We start from the raw sequence: 12,041 nt of genomic DNA, 5'->3' as shown, positions 1-12,041 counted from the left end.
TAGCTTTGCACTAAGAAGCTGCAGGGACCATCACATGGGCCTCATTGCTATAAACAGGGGAGGTGACAAGGATGCTCCTATGTACCCATTACCCTGCCTGGGTGATCGAGCCATTTCACAGGAGGGGGATTCAGGGTGCTGATAGGTCCAGGACCCACAAGGGTCAGCCTGCCCCCCTGGGCTCTGGATCCTGGCTGCTGCCGGGTCAGCAACGCCTTGCCACTCCTCAGACGGGGTGGTGCCTCCGTGATGAAGCGCGTTCGCCATCTGCGCAGCGTTAAACTTGGCACCACCTATCCTGGTGTGTTTTAACATTCTCTCTAATTAGTTTACCTCATTAGCTCTTGGGTGACTTCTGCACTCTGTAATTATTTCTTCCACTGGCACTTACGCTGATATTGTCTCCTCTGCCTAATAATTACTGTAATTACAGTCACTATATTTGAGTTTGGTGCTCGTGTGATAAACGGTTGTATTAAATGTGTTTGATGGGAAGTGATTTCTGAGTGGGCGTCTATAGGAAATTATTGAGGTGCTGCTCTGAGATACGTTTGAATGTTTTTGGATAATGAACTTGATGAAGTAGTGACATGACAGGAACAAGCAGCAGAGAGCACGATGCGGCTGAATTCATGGAAAATTCTTACTAGATTGCAATCATGCCTATGGGCACAAGTGCCAATCTGCACCCTGGTCACACCGGCCCTCAGCACATGCGGCCCAACCCCTTCCACACTGAACACGGCGGCGGTCCCGGAGGTGAGAGTGCAGCCCCACAGTGCCACGTCCCCACCCTTCTCCCCAACACCAGCCTCAGGAGGCTGCTGGGCCCCAGCTCCGGGACTGGGCTCCTGGGTTTCAGGAACGCTTCTAGGAGAGTCCTCTTTTTTATTTTTTTCTAGAGAAAACGAAGGGATTAGCTCTACTTTTTTTTTTTTTTTTTTCCACTAGAAACGGAGAGTTGGTAGAACTAGAGGCTGCCAATGAAAAGTAAAAATTGAACAAGCAAGCAAATTTAGGACTAGGCTGAAAAGCTATTCCATCCTCGTGCATCTCTCAGGCGCCTCCCATCCTGGGAGATCTCTGTCTCTCAGCCGCCTTCCATCCCGGGAGATCAGCGCTGCCTCAGTTATCTGTGCACAGTCTGTTTTCTGGGCTACACGACAATCTGCTCCTGTTACACTTCAAATGCCCACAGGTCAACTGCTTATGTTTGCTCAGCACCTTCTGTGGGCCCAATGCACAATCATAATTAAGCTCCGCTTATTAGCTCTTACCTAGTACTGTGTAAGATGCTCACGGCTTTATATGCATTATTGCACTCAATCCTCCCAGGCATTCCTTGAGTTATGTACTATTATTATTTCCACTTTGCAGACACGCTGGGTAACCTGCCAAAGTCGCATCCTAGTAAGGGGCAGAGCTAGGATTCCCAGCCACACAGGCTGACGCCGAAGCCTCCGTGGTCCTGTCTCCCAATTCCTGTGAGCGACTGGATGCCAGGAACCTGTTTAGCAAATGCTGACGCGCCTAACAAGTGTGAGGTTTCTTAGCACAGATGGACGATCTGGCTTAACAGAAAGTGACGCATGAGCTCTTTGAGCCTTTTCCTTCAACAAATGACAAAAACCTTCTTTCTTGGAACCCCTCGAGGCACCCCAGGGCTCTTTAAGTGACTACAGAGTGCTGGGGAAACCTTGCGGGGCTGGGCAGGTGTCCAAGGCCAGGGTCAGGGAGAGCCTACGGGTGGGGCAGCCTCACCTGGGCACACGTACTCCTTCTTCTGCACGTCTGCCACATTGAAGCCCCTCAGGTGCACGGGCGCCATGCAGAGTGTGAACTGGCCAACCGTCCGCCGCTGTCGCAGCCAATCCGAGAGCCAGGCCAGGTGGCAGTCGCAGTGCAGGTGGTTGGAGTGGAGGCGCCTGGGAGAGGAAGGGACAGAGGGAAGACACTGTCACAGGCTGAACGGAGGGGGCCAAACCTTTCTCCAGCGTGATACCCTCAGCAGCCCCGGGAGCGTGCCCCTCTGCACAACGGAATCACCACAGGAGTCTCAACCCTAATGTTGCTGAATCACAAACTACAGTCATTGCCACATGCAGGCCCCGCCCCATGGATGCCTCCTGGGTTCTGAGCAATTCACAGTTTCTTTTTCTTTTTCCTTTTTAAAAAAAAATATTTTATTGATTTTTTTACAGAGAGGAAGGGAGAGGGATAGAGAGTTAGAAACATCGATAAGAGAGAAACATCGATCAGCTGCCTCCTGCACACTCCCGTTATTGACGGCCTGAAACAGGTTTTCATCTATGCCACAGTCTATGGAGGCACTGGGCTGAGATCTGAGGTGCTTTCAGCCTTTCTATCTCTCTCCAAGCGTCCCTTAAATGGCCCCCTCATGTAATCCCAGTGAGCCCCAAACCAACACCGCCCGGTGCCCCATCAGGCTGAGCAGGGCCCGGAGAAGGTGTGTCCTCTCCACCCTCCTATCCCAATATGGGGCTGTCCCCACCAGCTGCCTGCAGTCCCCACAGCCTCTCCACGGTGCCCTGCGTCTCCCTCCCAGTCCACGCGCCCCCCCCCCCCCCCGGCATACCTACAACTCTGACTGGCTCAGGGACCTCTGAGAAGACCCCCTAACCTGTCCTAGGACTCTGGCTCCTCCCTCTAGTAGCTGTGATTCCAGATCAATTTCTCCTTGAGCGAATAAGATACCAAAGAGCCGCCTGCTTCCAGGGGAATCCCGTCTGGTTAAATGGCCTGGATTTCCTTTCCATTAACTGGGGGCAAACTCAGGGTGTGCAGGGGTTTCTAAACATCCTTCCCCCCAAGGTTTCTCTCTCAGGGGTTCCTACAGCCCAGGTCATTGCGAGTGGTGGTAGGAGTTTAAGTCACATCAGCTTATCATACATGTGGCTTTCTGATGCAAATTTCAAACACCCAGCCCTGGGCATGCTAATCAGCCCGCAGTGTCGGGGGACTTCCACTCGGTGTCCAGCCAGCAATACTGAGTGCCGGCAGGAGCAGTGGCCAGGCCACCTCCACGCCTGCAGTGGAGAGAGCTGCAGGGCTCTTGTCCACCCTCCACTTAGCGCAAGGTCAACATTGCTAACTGTTGGCCAATGGCAGCTCACTTGTGTCGCCCACAGAAGCGAACCTCTGGCCCGCCAGGTCCAGTGGGGGCCTTGCAGCCTCAGGGGGCCCACATCCCCTCATATCAGACGGACTAAATGAATGCAATTCCCACATGGAATGTCATTTTTTTTCTGCTGAAAAAAATTTTAAAAGATTTTTATTTTAAAATGATTAATTTTTGATGTTGCAATTTTCTTTTTGGACTCCAGAGCCAATAATTAAGGTCAAACACCTACTAATAGGCTCCTAGGTCCAAGACACAGTGCCTCTCAAGGGCCCCAAGCAATTTTTCCTTTTGAGCTTAAAGCTCAGACACCCCCTCCCACTGCCCCCCATGCCCCCATACTGTTGAAGGCGCTCCAGAAAGAGATGCGACAGGTGGGAGGGGTTGGGGAGCAAAGTCCTAAGTTGGGGGAAGGACCTCAGTTTCAAGAGGGAACGCAAGACCTCTGTCTATTCGACAAAGATGACCACGTTGTGCCAGGACAGAGAGGGCCTGGCGTGAGCTTGCAGGGTCCCTCTTCCCTAAAGAGCACGAGGAGAGGGACTTCGTGGAGAAGGGCAGCGTGAGTGACAGTGGTCTGTCTCCTGACCCTTCAGCGAGCTGCCGGAGAGAGAGGGGACTCCATGGCCGCCCGCCCCCGCCCCAGGGTGTCGAGGCTGCCTGGGATGATGGAGAGGTGGTCCGCTGGGAGGCAGGCTGGTGGCGCACAGGCTGAGGGCCAGTCCTGTGTGCCAGGAGAGAGCCTGTTCGTGAGAGTTGGGCTTTCCTTAGGAAAGGCCGGGGAGTGGAAGCGGAGGACACAGGGGTTCACGCTGAACCAACGAGTGTGGGCCCACGAGCCGGATCAGTGAGAGCAAATTCCCGTCAGTTCCAATCAGGGTAAGAGATCAATGCAAGAACAGAAACGAGGTTTAGGTAAGTCAGATCTTTGCTGAGCGGATTACTTTCTGAGATAATCAAAATGTCAGAGGGCCCCCTTTTGGAAGATTCAATTAGGTGGGTGCTGCCTGAATTCCCGACGGCCAGCCCCAGCCACCTCGCCCCTGAACCTTGCTCCCTGTTCCTTTGTCCGTCTTTGTAGCAATCTCTCCTCTCCCAAGGGGCACCTTGGAGGAGAGGTGACCAAAAATGACTTGGAAGCCACGTGAAGGCTCTTGTCAAAAGCCTGGGGCGGTAGGTGGACTCAGTCCCCCCCCTCCTCCCCCCCCCCCCGCTGCACTCTGACCCACCAGGAATGCTGGGAGAGTCTGGCTGGGCAGACTCTTTCATGCCGCCCTTCATATCATGTTTGGGAGACCAGATTGAGTAGTATCACCCCCAGTGTGAGCCTACCCTGCCAGGAGTATTTCCCATCCTCTGGAGAAGGAAGTGATTTTAATGACTTCCAATACTTTTGGTGGGTTGGGTCGGCTAGGACGCGGGGGCGACGCGGAAGCTCCAGCCACCTGCCTTGGCCCATCTGGAACCTGTTCCTCTACTTCTGCTTCTGCTGAACAGGATGCGCTCAGGCTCTGAGGTCACACTGCCCGGATGTAACACTGGCTCTGTGCTTTCTGACTGTGACTTTGGGGGGCGATTTAACTCTGGGCCTCAGTGTTACCCTCTGTAAAATGGGGTTATTAACGATGTGGTTGTTGTGAGGATTGAAATGATTCCCGGTGAGTGCTCAGCACTAGGCCTGGCACACCGTGATGTTGGAACTTATTATTATTGGGAGGAGATGAGCCTCAGATGCCTTCTCCCAGCCTGTGGCCCTGCCCAAGGCATCGAGGTGACCGGGTGCTTCCTGCATGGGGTCGAGCGGGCTTTGCTGACAGAAACACCATACTCCAGGTTGGCAAAACCACCTTCACAGAAGATAAGGTGAATGAATACAAATGCCAATTTGTAATAGGTGCCTTTTAGCCACAGACGCTAAATTAAATTTCCAGCAAATCCTTTTAGAGAGAGTCAGTGTTCATTTTCTATAAAATGTGGCTTTCTGAATTCAATATAAAAGCTTTCCTTTAGAAATCCCATTTATGACTTCCTTCCTCTCTCCCCTTCACCTTCTCCAGCACCAGACCCCGCCCACCCCCTTAATCACAGGGAAGGGGATTAGTCAGCTCAAGTCTCCAGGGAGCTCCGCACAGAGCCATCTCTGAAATTAAACTAAAGAGAGAGTGGCACAAGGCAGGGAGCAAAGGGAGCAGACGAGACTGATTGATTGATTTGAACCCATCAGATGAATGTTCAGGACCACAGGGAAGGATGACAACAGAAACAAGGAGAATAAACTCTTCCCCGACCCCATACCCCCAAACAGAGGACCCGAGATCCAGACCTGCCACCCCTTGGTCCCCCCCTCCCCCCGGGGCCTATGGACCCAGCCCAACCTCCACTACTGCTGCTCCTAAATTGAAGGTAACAAGAGGGGAAGCAGAAGTCACAGGGGAGCAGCTCCAGGAGCTGGCTGCTGATTTCTGCAGGGAAAAGCCATATTTCTCCTAGTCAACCCACTCGCCTGGGGACACAGGCCCAGCACCCTGAGACCCACAGCCCCAGCCACACTCTTCCCCAGCCCGTTGGTGATTTGATGGGGACTTTGAAAAGGTCTTTGAAGACCCAATGGTTTCTCCTTCAAACTCCGTCAGTGCACCGTCCCATTTTAAAAGCGGGGGGAAAGGGATGGATTTTCTTGGCTGAATTATGTTATCCTACGAGGGCTCAAAGGAAGGACCTGGGAACAGTGATGGAATCTGGACCCAGATTCTTCTTCTTCATAACAACTAGTACTGGTTGAGTGCACACCATGACCAGACACACCCTGGTGCACTGCCTTCTCCCAGCAACTCGGAGGCAAGCATTTCACACACTGCTCCATTGGCCTCCACTTAATTCCCACCTGAGACAAGGTCACTTCCTCACCAAGGCAGGGGCTCCTCAATGCTCAGGAGCATCGAAAGCTCCTGGAGGGCTTGTGGAGAACAGATGGCGGGGCCCGCCCCAGGGAGTCTGATTCCGTGGGGCTGGGGTGGGGCCTGGAGTTTGCTTTTGTAACCATTTCCAGGTGATGTTGGCCCTCGTAGTCTAGGGCAGCCGTCGCCAACCTTTCGGACCTCACGGACCACCAGCGGTCCGTGAACCACCGGATGGCGACTGCTGGTCTAGGGACCCCACTTTGGGAACCACCGCTCTAAGGATTTTCAAACCTCTGTGGATTCCATGTTGCTTAGGGGCCACAGGTAAGCTAGTTGCTTAGTACTTGCAGTCCAGATTTCTAAAATAGTGATGATACTAATGACCATGATGATGATAATAATAAACCATTAATATCCATTATTATCCACTCCACGTCAGGCACTTTACATTTACACAGGAGGCGAGAGACGCCCCGGGCTAACCACGTGTGGATCAGGGCATGGGGCAGAAGTAATGCACACACTAGAAGATGCTAGAGGGCGTTTTAAGAGGAAGATAATGTGCTCACCAAGAGCCCAAGGCAAAAAGCACCTGCTTAACTAATGGGAAAGGCGATCCTGCCACAGAACACTTTCTGCAGGTGGGGCCTCCGCCGTGCTGCCCCCGAGCCCCATGACAGGCTCCTGTGGAAGGGCGAGCCCGGGCTGTGTGTGCCTGCAGCCTGATGTCCACGGTTATTCTGAGGTTAGCCACCCCCCTGGCTCCAGGGAGCCTGGCCCTGTGCCTTGGCCCTAAATGTATTTGGCCGAGAGCTCGTGGGGGCTGGCTCTCCCCTCCAGCTGTGATGCACAGACCCCTGAGACCCACCAACAAGAAAAGCATGAGTATGAACCTCTTTGAAAGGCCAGCGGAGCTCAAGTGCAAAGAAATATACCAAAGGGGTTCTGGCTGAGTAGAGGGGGACCCCCACATAATAGGGACACTAAAACTGCGCTCTGAATGGGGCGCTAGGGGAAGATTTGCCTCCTGAGTACTCACCTTGGAAGGATAAAGAACCAAGTTACTGCGTCCCAGTGTCAGGAGACCCTCCAGGGGCAGGGGGGCAGGGCAGTGTGGTGGGTGCGGGATGGGAGGAGGGGACCAGGAGCAGCCAAGGCTCCCTCTCCTCCACGGGCCCCAGAGGGAGAACTATTGCAATCACTGGCAATGGGTAGAACCACCAGGGGCACGACATTAGCTAAGGAGATGGTGAGTCATTGGGTCCCCGTTCTCTATGTTGTGACAAGGGAACACCAACCGACTTTCCCATCAAGATGGAAAACACAAAGGAGATTCCCACGGCCCAGGAAGGGTCCCAGGATGAAGAGCACGGGTCTGCCTGCTGCGGAAGGGTGGGTCAGACCATGGATGGCACCCTGATCCTCCCCCCTGTGCCCTCGCTCACCAACACCCCCTCAGTCAACGGCAGAGGAGGCAGCATCTGGACAGAAAAACGCGCTGGCGGGTCCTAGCACGGGAGGTCTCACGGTAGGTCTTACCCTGCTGCACTGTGGGCTGCGTGTGATGTGGGGTGGAGGGGGGGGTGCGCGCGGAGGGCAGAGGGGGAGGAGAGCAGGGAGCTTTACTCACAGGGTTCGGATCTTCGGCATGTGGTTGAAGCTGGTGACCAGGATGCGGCTGATGTTGTTGTTGTTGAGGGTGCTGCGGAGATGGAGGAAAAGGGACATGGTCAGCAGGGGTGGCCCGAGGGCGGGGAGGGAAGGATGTGACTGCAAGAGGGACCAAGGGTCCCTAGCCACGGGGCAGTGGGTGGGGCAGCCGGAGACAGGCGGACGGCTCTCCCTATGGTTAGGGAATCCGAGTCCCCTCCTCCCCTCTGTTGCCCACTCAGTACTTCCTGGCCCACCTGGAGCAATAGTATTGCTTCCTGAAACCCTACTAGGTGCTGAGTGCCCCATGACAATAGCTCTCATCCCCACACCTACAATGCCAGCTAGTCTCTTCGTCCTCATCTTAGAGCAGGGGTGGGGAACATCCAGTCCTTGGGCCGTAGAAGGCCTGAGACATCATTTGGTCTGGCCCTGCTAAGGCAACTGCAGGCGGGACTCGAAATTCAATAAACCTAGGAGCTTTTCCCATAGCAACATACATTTATATTAAGTGAATTATAGCAAGGGAATGATGCTGTAAGTATCCAAATGACCCTTGGCAGAAAAAAGGTTCCCCACCCGTTTCAGAGAGAAGGAAGCAGATTTATAGCGCTCAGTAACACACAGCCCTACAGAGGAGGTATTCCCCTCGTGTGAGAGACGAGGAGGCTGAGCTACAGAGAGGTAGGACGGCTTCCCCAGGGACCCCTGGCTGCTAAGCTCTGGAGAGGGGCTTTGAACCCAGTGCCATCTTGCTGCAGACCCCTGGCACTGCCCCGTGCACCCACTGCATAAAGGATGCCACGTGGCGAGGTTATCCTGACTCCTCAAGCTCCTCTTATCCATCTCCAGTGAGTCTGAGAGGCCAGGGACTAGGTCTCCTCTTCCTATGCGTGTCCATGCCGTGGCTGGGAACTCCCACAGCAGGACATTAGCACTGACTGGGTTCTTTGTAAGTGAAAGGAAAGAGAGATGTGAGCTCCATAGATGGGTCAGCATGAAATAAGGCTGCCAGAGAATGAAATCGGGCTGAAGGCACGCACGGCCGGACTCGCCCTTCTACTGGAGCCTGTCATGGAGGCCCAGGGACATCACGGCCAAGGCACCGCCTGCAGAGTGTTCTTTGACAGGATCGCCCGGTACTTTTTGCCTTGGGCTCTTGGCAAGCACATTATCTTCCTCTTAAAATGCCCTCTAGCATTCTCTCTTGTGTGCATTACTTCCGCCCCATGCTCTGATCCACACCTGGCTCTAACTGCATCTTATATACCCTAGTTGTGTGGTCTTGGGCAGATGATCAGCATCTCTCACCCACAGGTCTTCATCAGCGGACCTTAGAGGAGAGAATCTGGTCCTGCCTGGTCATTCCTTCCACTCCCCTCCCCTGTTCCCCCGGAAATAGACACCTCTTGGTCCAGCACACAGCGGTCCCCATACCCGCCCCACCCAAGGGGCCCTGCACCGATCCCTTTCCCAGTCCCCGGGGTGACTGAGCTCACAGCAGGATCCCAGCGATCCATCCCCCTGGCTTCAGGCTGTTCCTCAATTCGACCCCCGGCCCCTTCATACTTGGCATCTGTTTGGCCAATAAGGCCAGGCGGGAGTCTGTTTACACAAAGGCACAGAACCTCATACTTCTCCTCCCCTCCCTCCCATATTTATTATGTACCTATCGTGTGTCTGGCATTATTTCAGGTGCATCACGTGGCCAAAAGGAATGAACGGACCTGCTCGGCCCACTCTGCAACTCTATTAACGTGCCAGTGCAGACACTGCCTTTTATGAAGTCGAACCCACAGAGCTACATGTTTTTCGTGGCTTATCTTTTCCGTGAGCGAGAGTGTGAGTCCATCCCATCTCCACCCACTCAGGAAGCCTTCAGAGCATCTCATCAGACGGGGCTGAAGACCCTGCCACTCCCATCTGACTGGCGCTCGGGCCTCCGCAGGGTGTTCCCTGGGGGTGGGAACTATGCCCTCCAACCCCTCTCCATCCGGTTAGAAACGCCTTAAATGGCACCTTCGTTTCCCCTTCTATCCATCCCAGAGTTCCAGCTCCACTACCAGCTACAGTCTGAGCATCCTCCGTACTCTCAGAGGCCAAAGCAAGACGCCTTGGCAGAGAAGCGGCTTCCTTCCGGCCAGGTCCAGCCGCTCAGCGCCGCTGAGTTCACAGCCAGCCCTAATTTAGCTGAACAGACGTGCAGTTATACGCAGGGCTTCGACTAACTGCGTCCAGCAGCGGTCGAGCAGCGATGACTTATTAATGTATTACTACACTGATATTTAAATGCGAGCCGTAATGAGGGCTATAAAACATTTACGATAATAGCAATTATTTCAGGACCAAGATGACTAAACACAGTGTTCAAACTTCCATGATTTGCTGCATGGGGCTGGCCAGCCCCGGGGTGGCGGAGGGTCGGTCACCTCTTAGATGCTGATCTCCAGGGCAGCTGGAGTTTCTGCTTCCCTAATAAACACAGATTTATTTGATTTCCAGCCTTGGCCTGTGCAGGGAGCTCTGTGCTCCGTTTGGCTCTGGTGCCCCTGCCTAAGCAGCTGGCATCTGAGGAGGCGTCGTAATCCAGCACAGCGGAGCCGAGTGGTGAGCACAGCCTCGAACGCCCAGGCCTGGCTTAGACTCTGGCTCTGCCACCTGTAGCCGGTGCGGCCCCGTGTCCTTAACCCTATTAGGTCTCCTCCTTTATGACGTGGAGATAATCACAACAGCACTGGCCGCATGCAGCCTTAGCGGTGATTAAAGGGTAGGGTATTAATAACTGTCCGTATGGGCTGAGGGCGTATTGCGTGCCGGGCAGGCGCTGGGCTACGTGCTCTACCTGCGCCATCGCATTAACCCCTCCGCAGCCCCTGAGGCAGGCGCTTTGTCATTATCTCCATTTCCTGGATGAAGCAAGCGGTGGTACCAGGACATGAGTCCACACAAGCCTGACGCCAGGGATGACGCCTCTATGCGTTGTCCACTGCTGCTGGAACAGGTTACCAGTAATTCAGTGGCTTAAAACAACACAAATTTAGTCCTTATAGTCTGGCGGTCAGAAGTCTCAAATGCGTCGATGGGCCTGCGTTTTTTTTTTTTCTGGGAGCATCAGGAAGAGAATTTTTGCAGTCTGTAGAGGCCACCCACATTCCCCGGCTCGTGGCCCCTTCCCCGAGCCATTCAACCTCTGACTTGTGTTGCCACATCTCCTACTGTTCATGTGACCTCCTGCTTCTCTCTGAGCAAAACCCTTGTGATGGATGGCCGTTGGAGCCTAACCGGGTAATCCAGGCCCACCTCCCCTTCAGGAGACTCCATCCCATCTGCCAAGTCCCTTACATCATAAGTCCCTGGGATGCAGACAGGGACATCTCTGGGGGAGCATTGTAGGCCGAGCGCCACAAAAAGCATGCTTGGTAGCACAATGCCGGGCGCAGAGGCAATGGTCAATGTTATTAGCCGTTATTACCGTAGCGTGTTTAGTCCTTTACAGTTTACAACGCACTTTTCACCTTCATCGCGTTTGATGCCGGCAGCACTCTGCAGTCAGAGCTATGGCTCCCACTTTACAGATGAGCAGATTGAGGCCACGAGAGGCAAGGGACTTACGCGGGGCAGCACGTGAGCTGCCGCAGGATTCGGCCCTGCTGCTCTCTCTTCACCCCAGTTCCTCCCCACCTGCCCACGCCTCCTGCTTCCAGGGCGGGCTTGTTTCTCCAGCAGGGCTGTTCTCTGTCTCTCCACCAGGGACCCACAGCTGGAGATAACTGCACAAGCCTCCTACTGCCTCCCCTTCTAGCAACTGCCTTAAAAATTACCCGACAGAAAAAGAAATGGGTCTGACGGTGACTCGCCCCCACTGGATGGTTGGTTCGGGCTGAGCTGTCGTGGCCTCATTGGCGTGACCCTATTTACCCCCACGTCCTGGCCGAGTTTTGCCAGTTCCAGCGTCTGGTTTCATCCTCCCTGCTCTGCTCCTGGGGAGCTACACTGAGAAGATATGCTTGAACCCCAGTCATAGGCTTTCCCCCCAAGTAAATGCTTTCAATTCAGCATTTTTCAAGTTCAGGGTAAAACTGACTGTATGAAACTTCAGGACTGTACTGGCCTCCCTTTTTGCACCATCACAAGCTACTGAATGGGCATTTCAGTATGAACCCGAAATAAGGCGCTTCCCCCACAGGATTTCAGAGATAGTCCACCTACCGCCCACTGCAGAGCCCTTCCCCATGATGAACTCTCTTTACACTGAGACTGAGGTGGACCCGAGACTGACTTGTTTCTCTCCTGTCTTGTCAGATGTGGAGCATACATGCGTCATGAAGAGGGATCATTTTCCATAATAAAGG

At 54.0% G+C, this 12,041-nt stretch overlaps 1 protein-coding gene across 2 annotated transcripts in view; it reads right to left on the bottom strand.

Annotated features, from left to right (window-relative positions):
* SLIT3 (slit guidance ligand 3) overlaps nt 1–12,041 on the bottom strand; it is a 560,992-nt gene that overhangs the window by 108,087 nt on the left and 440,864 nt on the right. For both annotated transcript variants that reach the window (XM_080675632.1, XM_080675633.1), the window contains 2 exons: nt 7,670–7,741; nt 1,762–1,925 (listed from right to left, as the gene is read on the bottom strand). In XM_080675632.1, coding sequence (XP_080531758.1) covers nt 1,762–1,925; nt 7,670–7,741 — 236 coding nt within the window. The remainder of the gene's footprint in view (nt 1–1,761; nt 1,926–7,669; nt 7,742–12,041) is intronic.

Source organism: Plecotus auritus, assembly GCF_963455305.1.
Source record: "Plecotus auritus genome assembly, chromosome: 6".
NCBI classification, from domain to species: domain Eukaryota; kingdom Metazoa; phylum Chordata; class Mammalia; order Chiroptera; family Vespertilionidae; genus Plecotus; species Plecotus auritus.
Note: the sequence above shows the minus strand (reverse complement) of the source record. Positions and strands in the feature narration are given on the sequence as shown.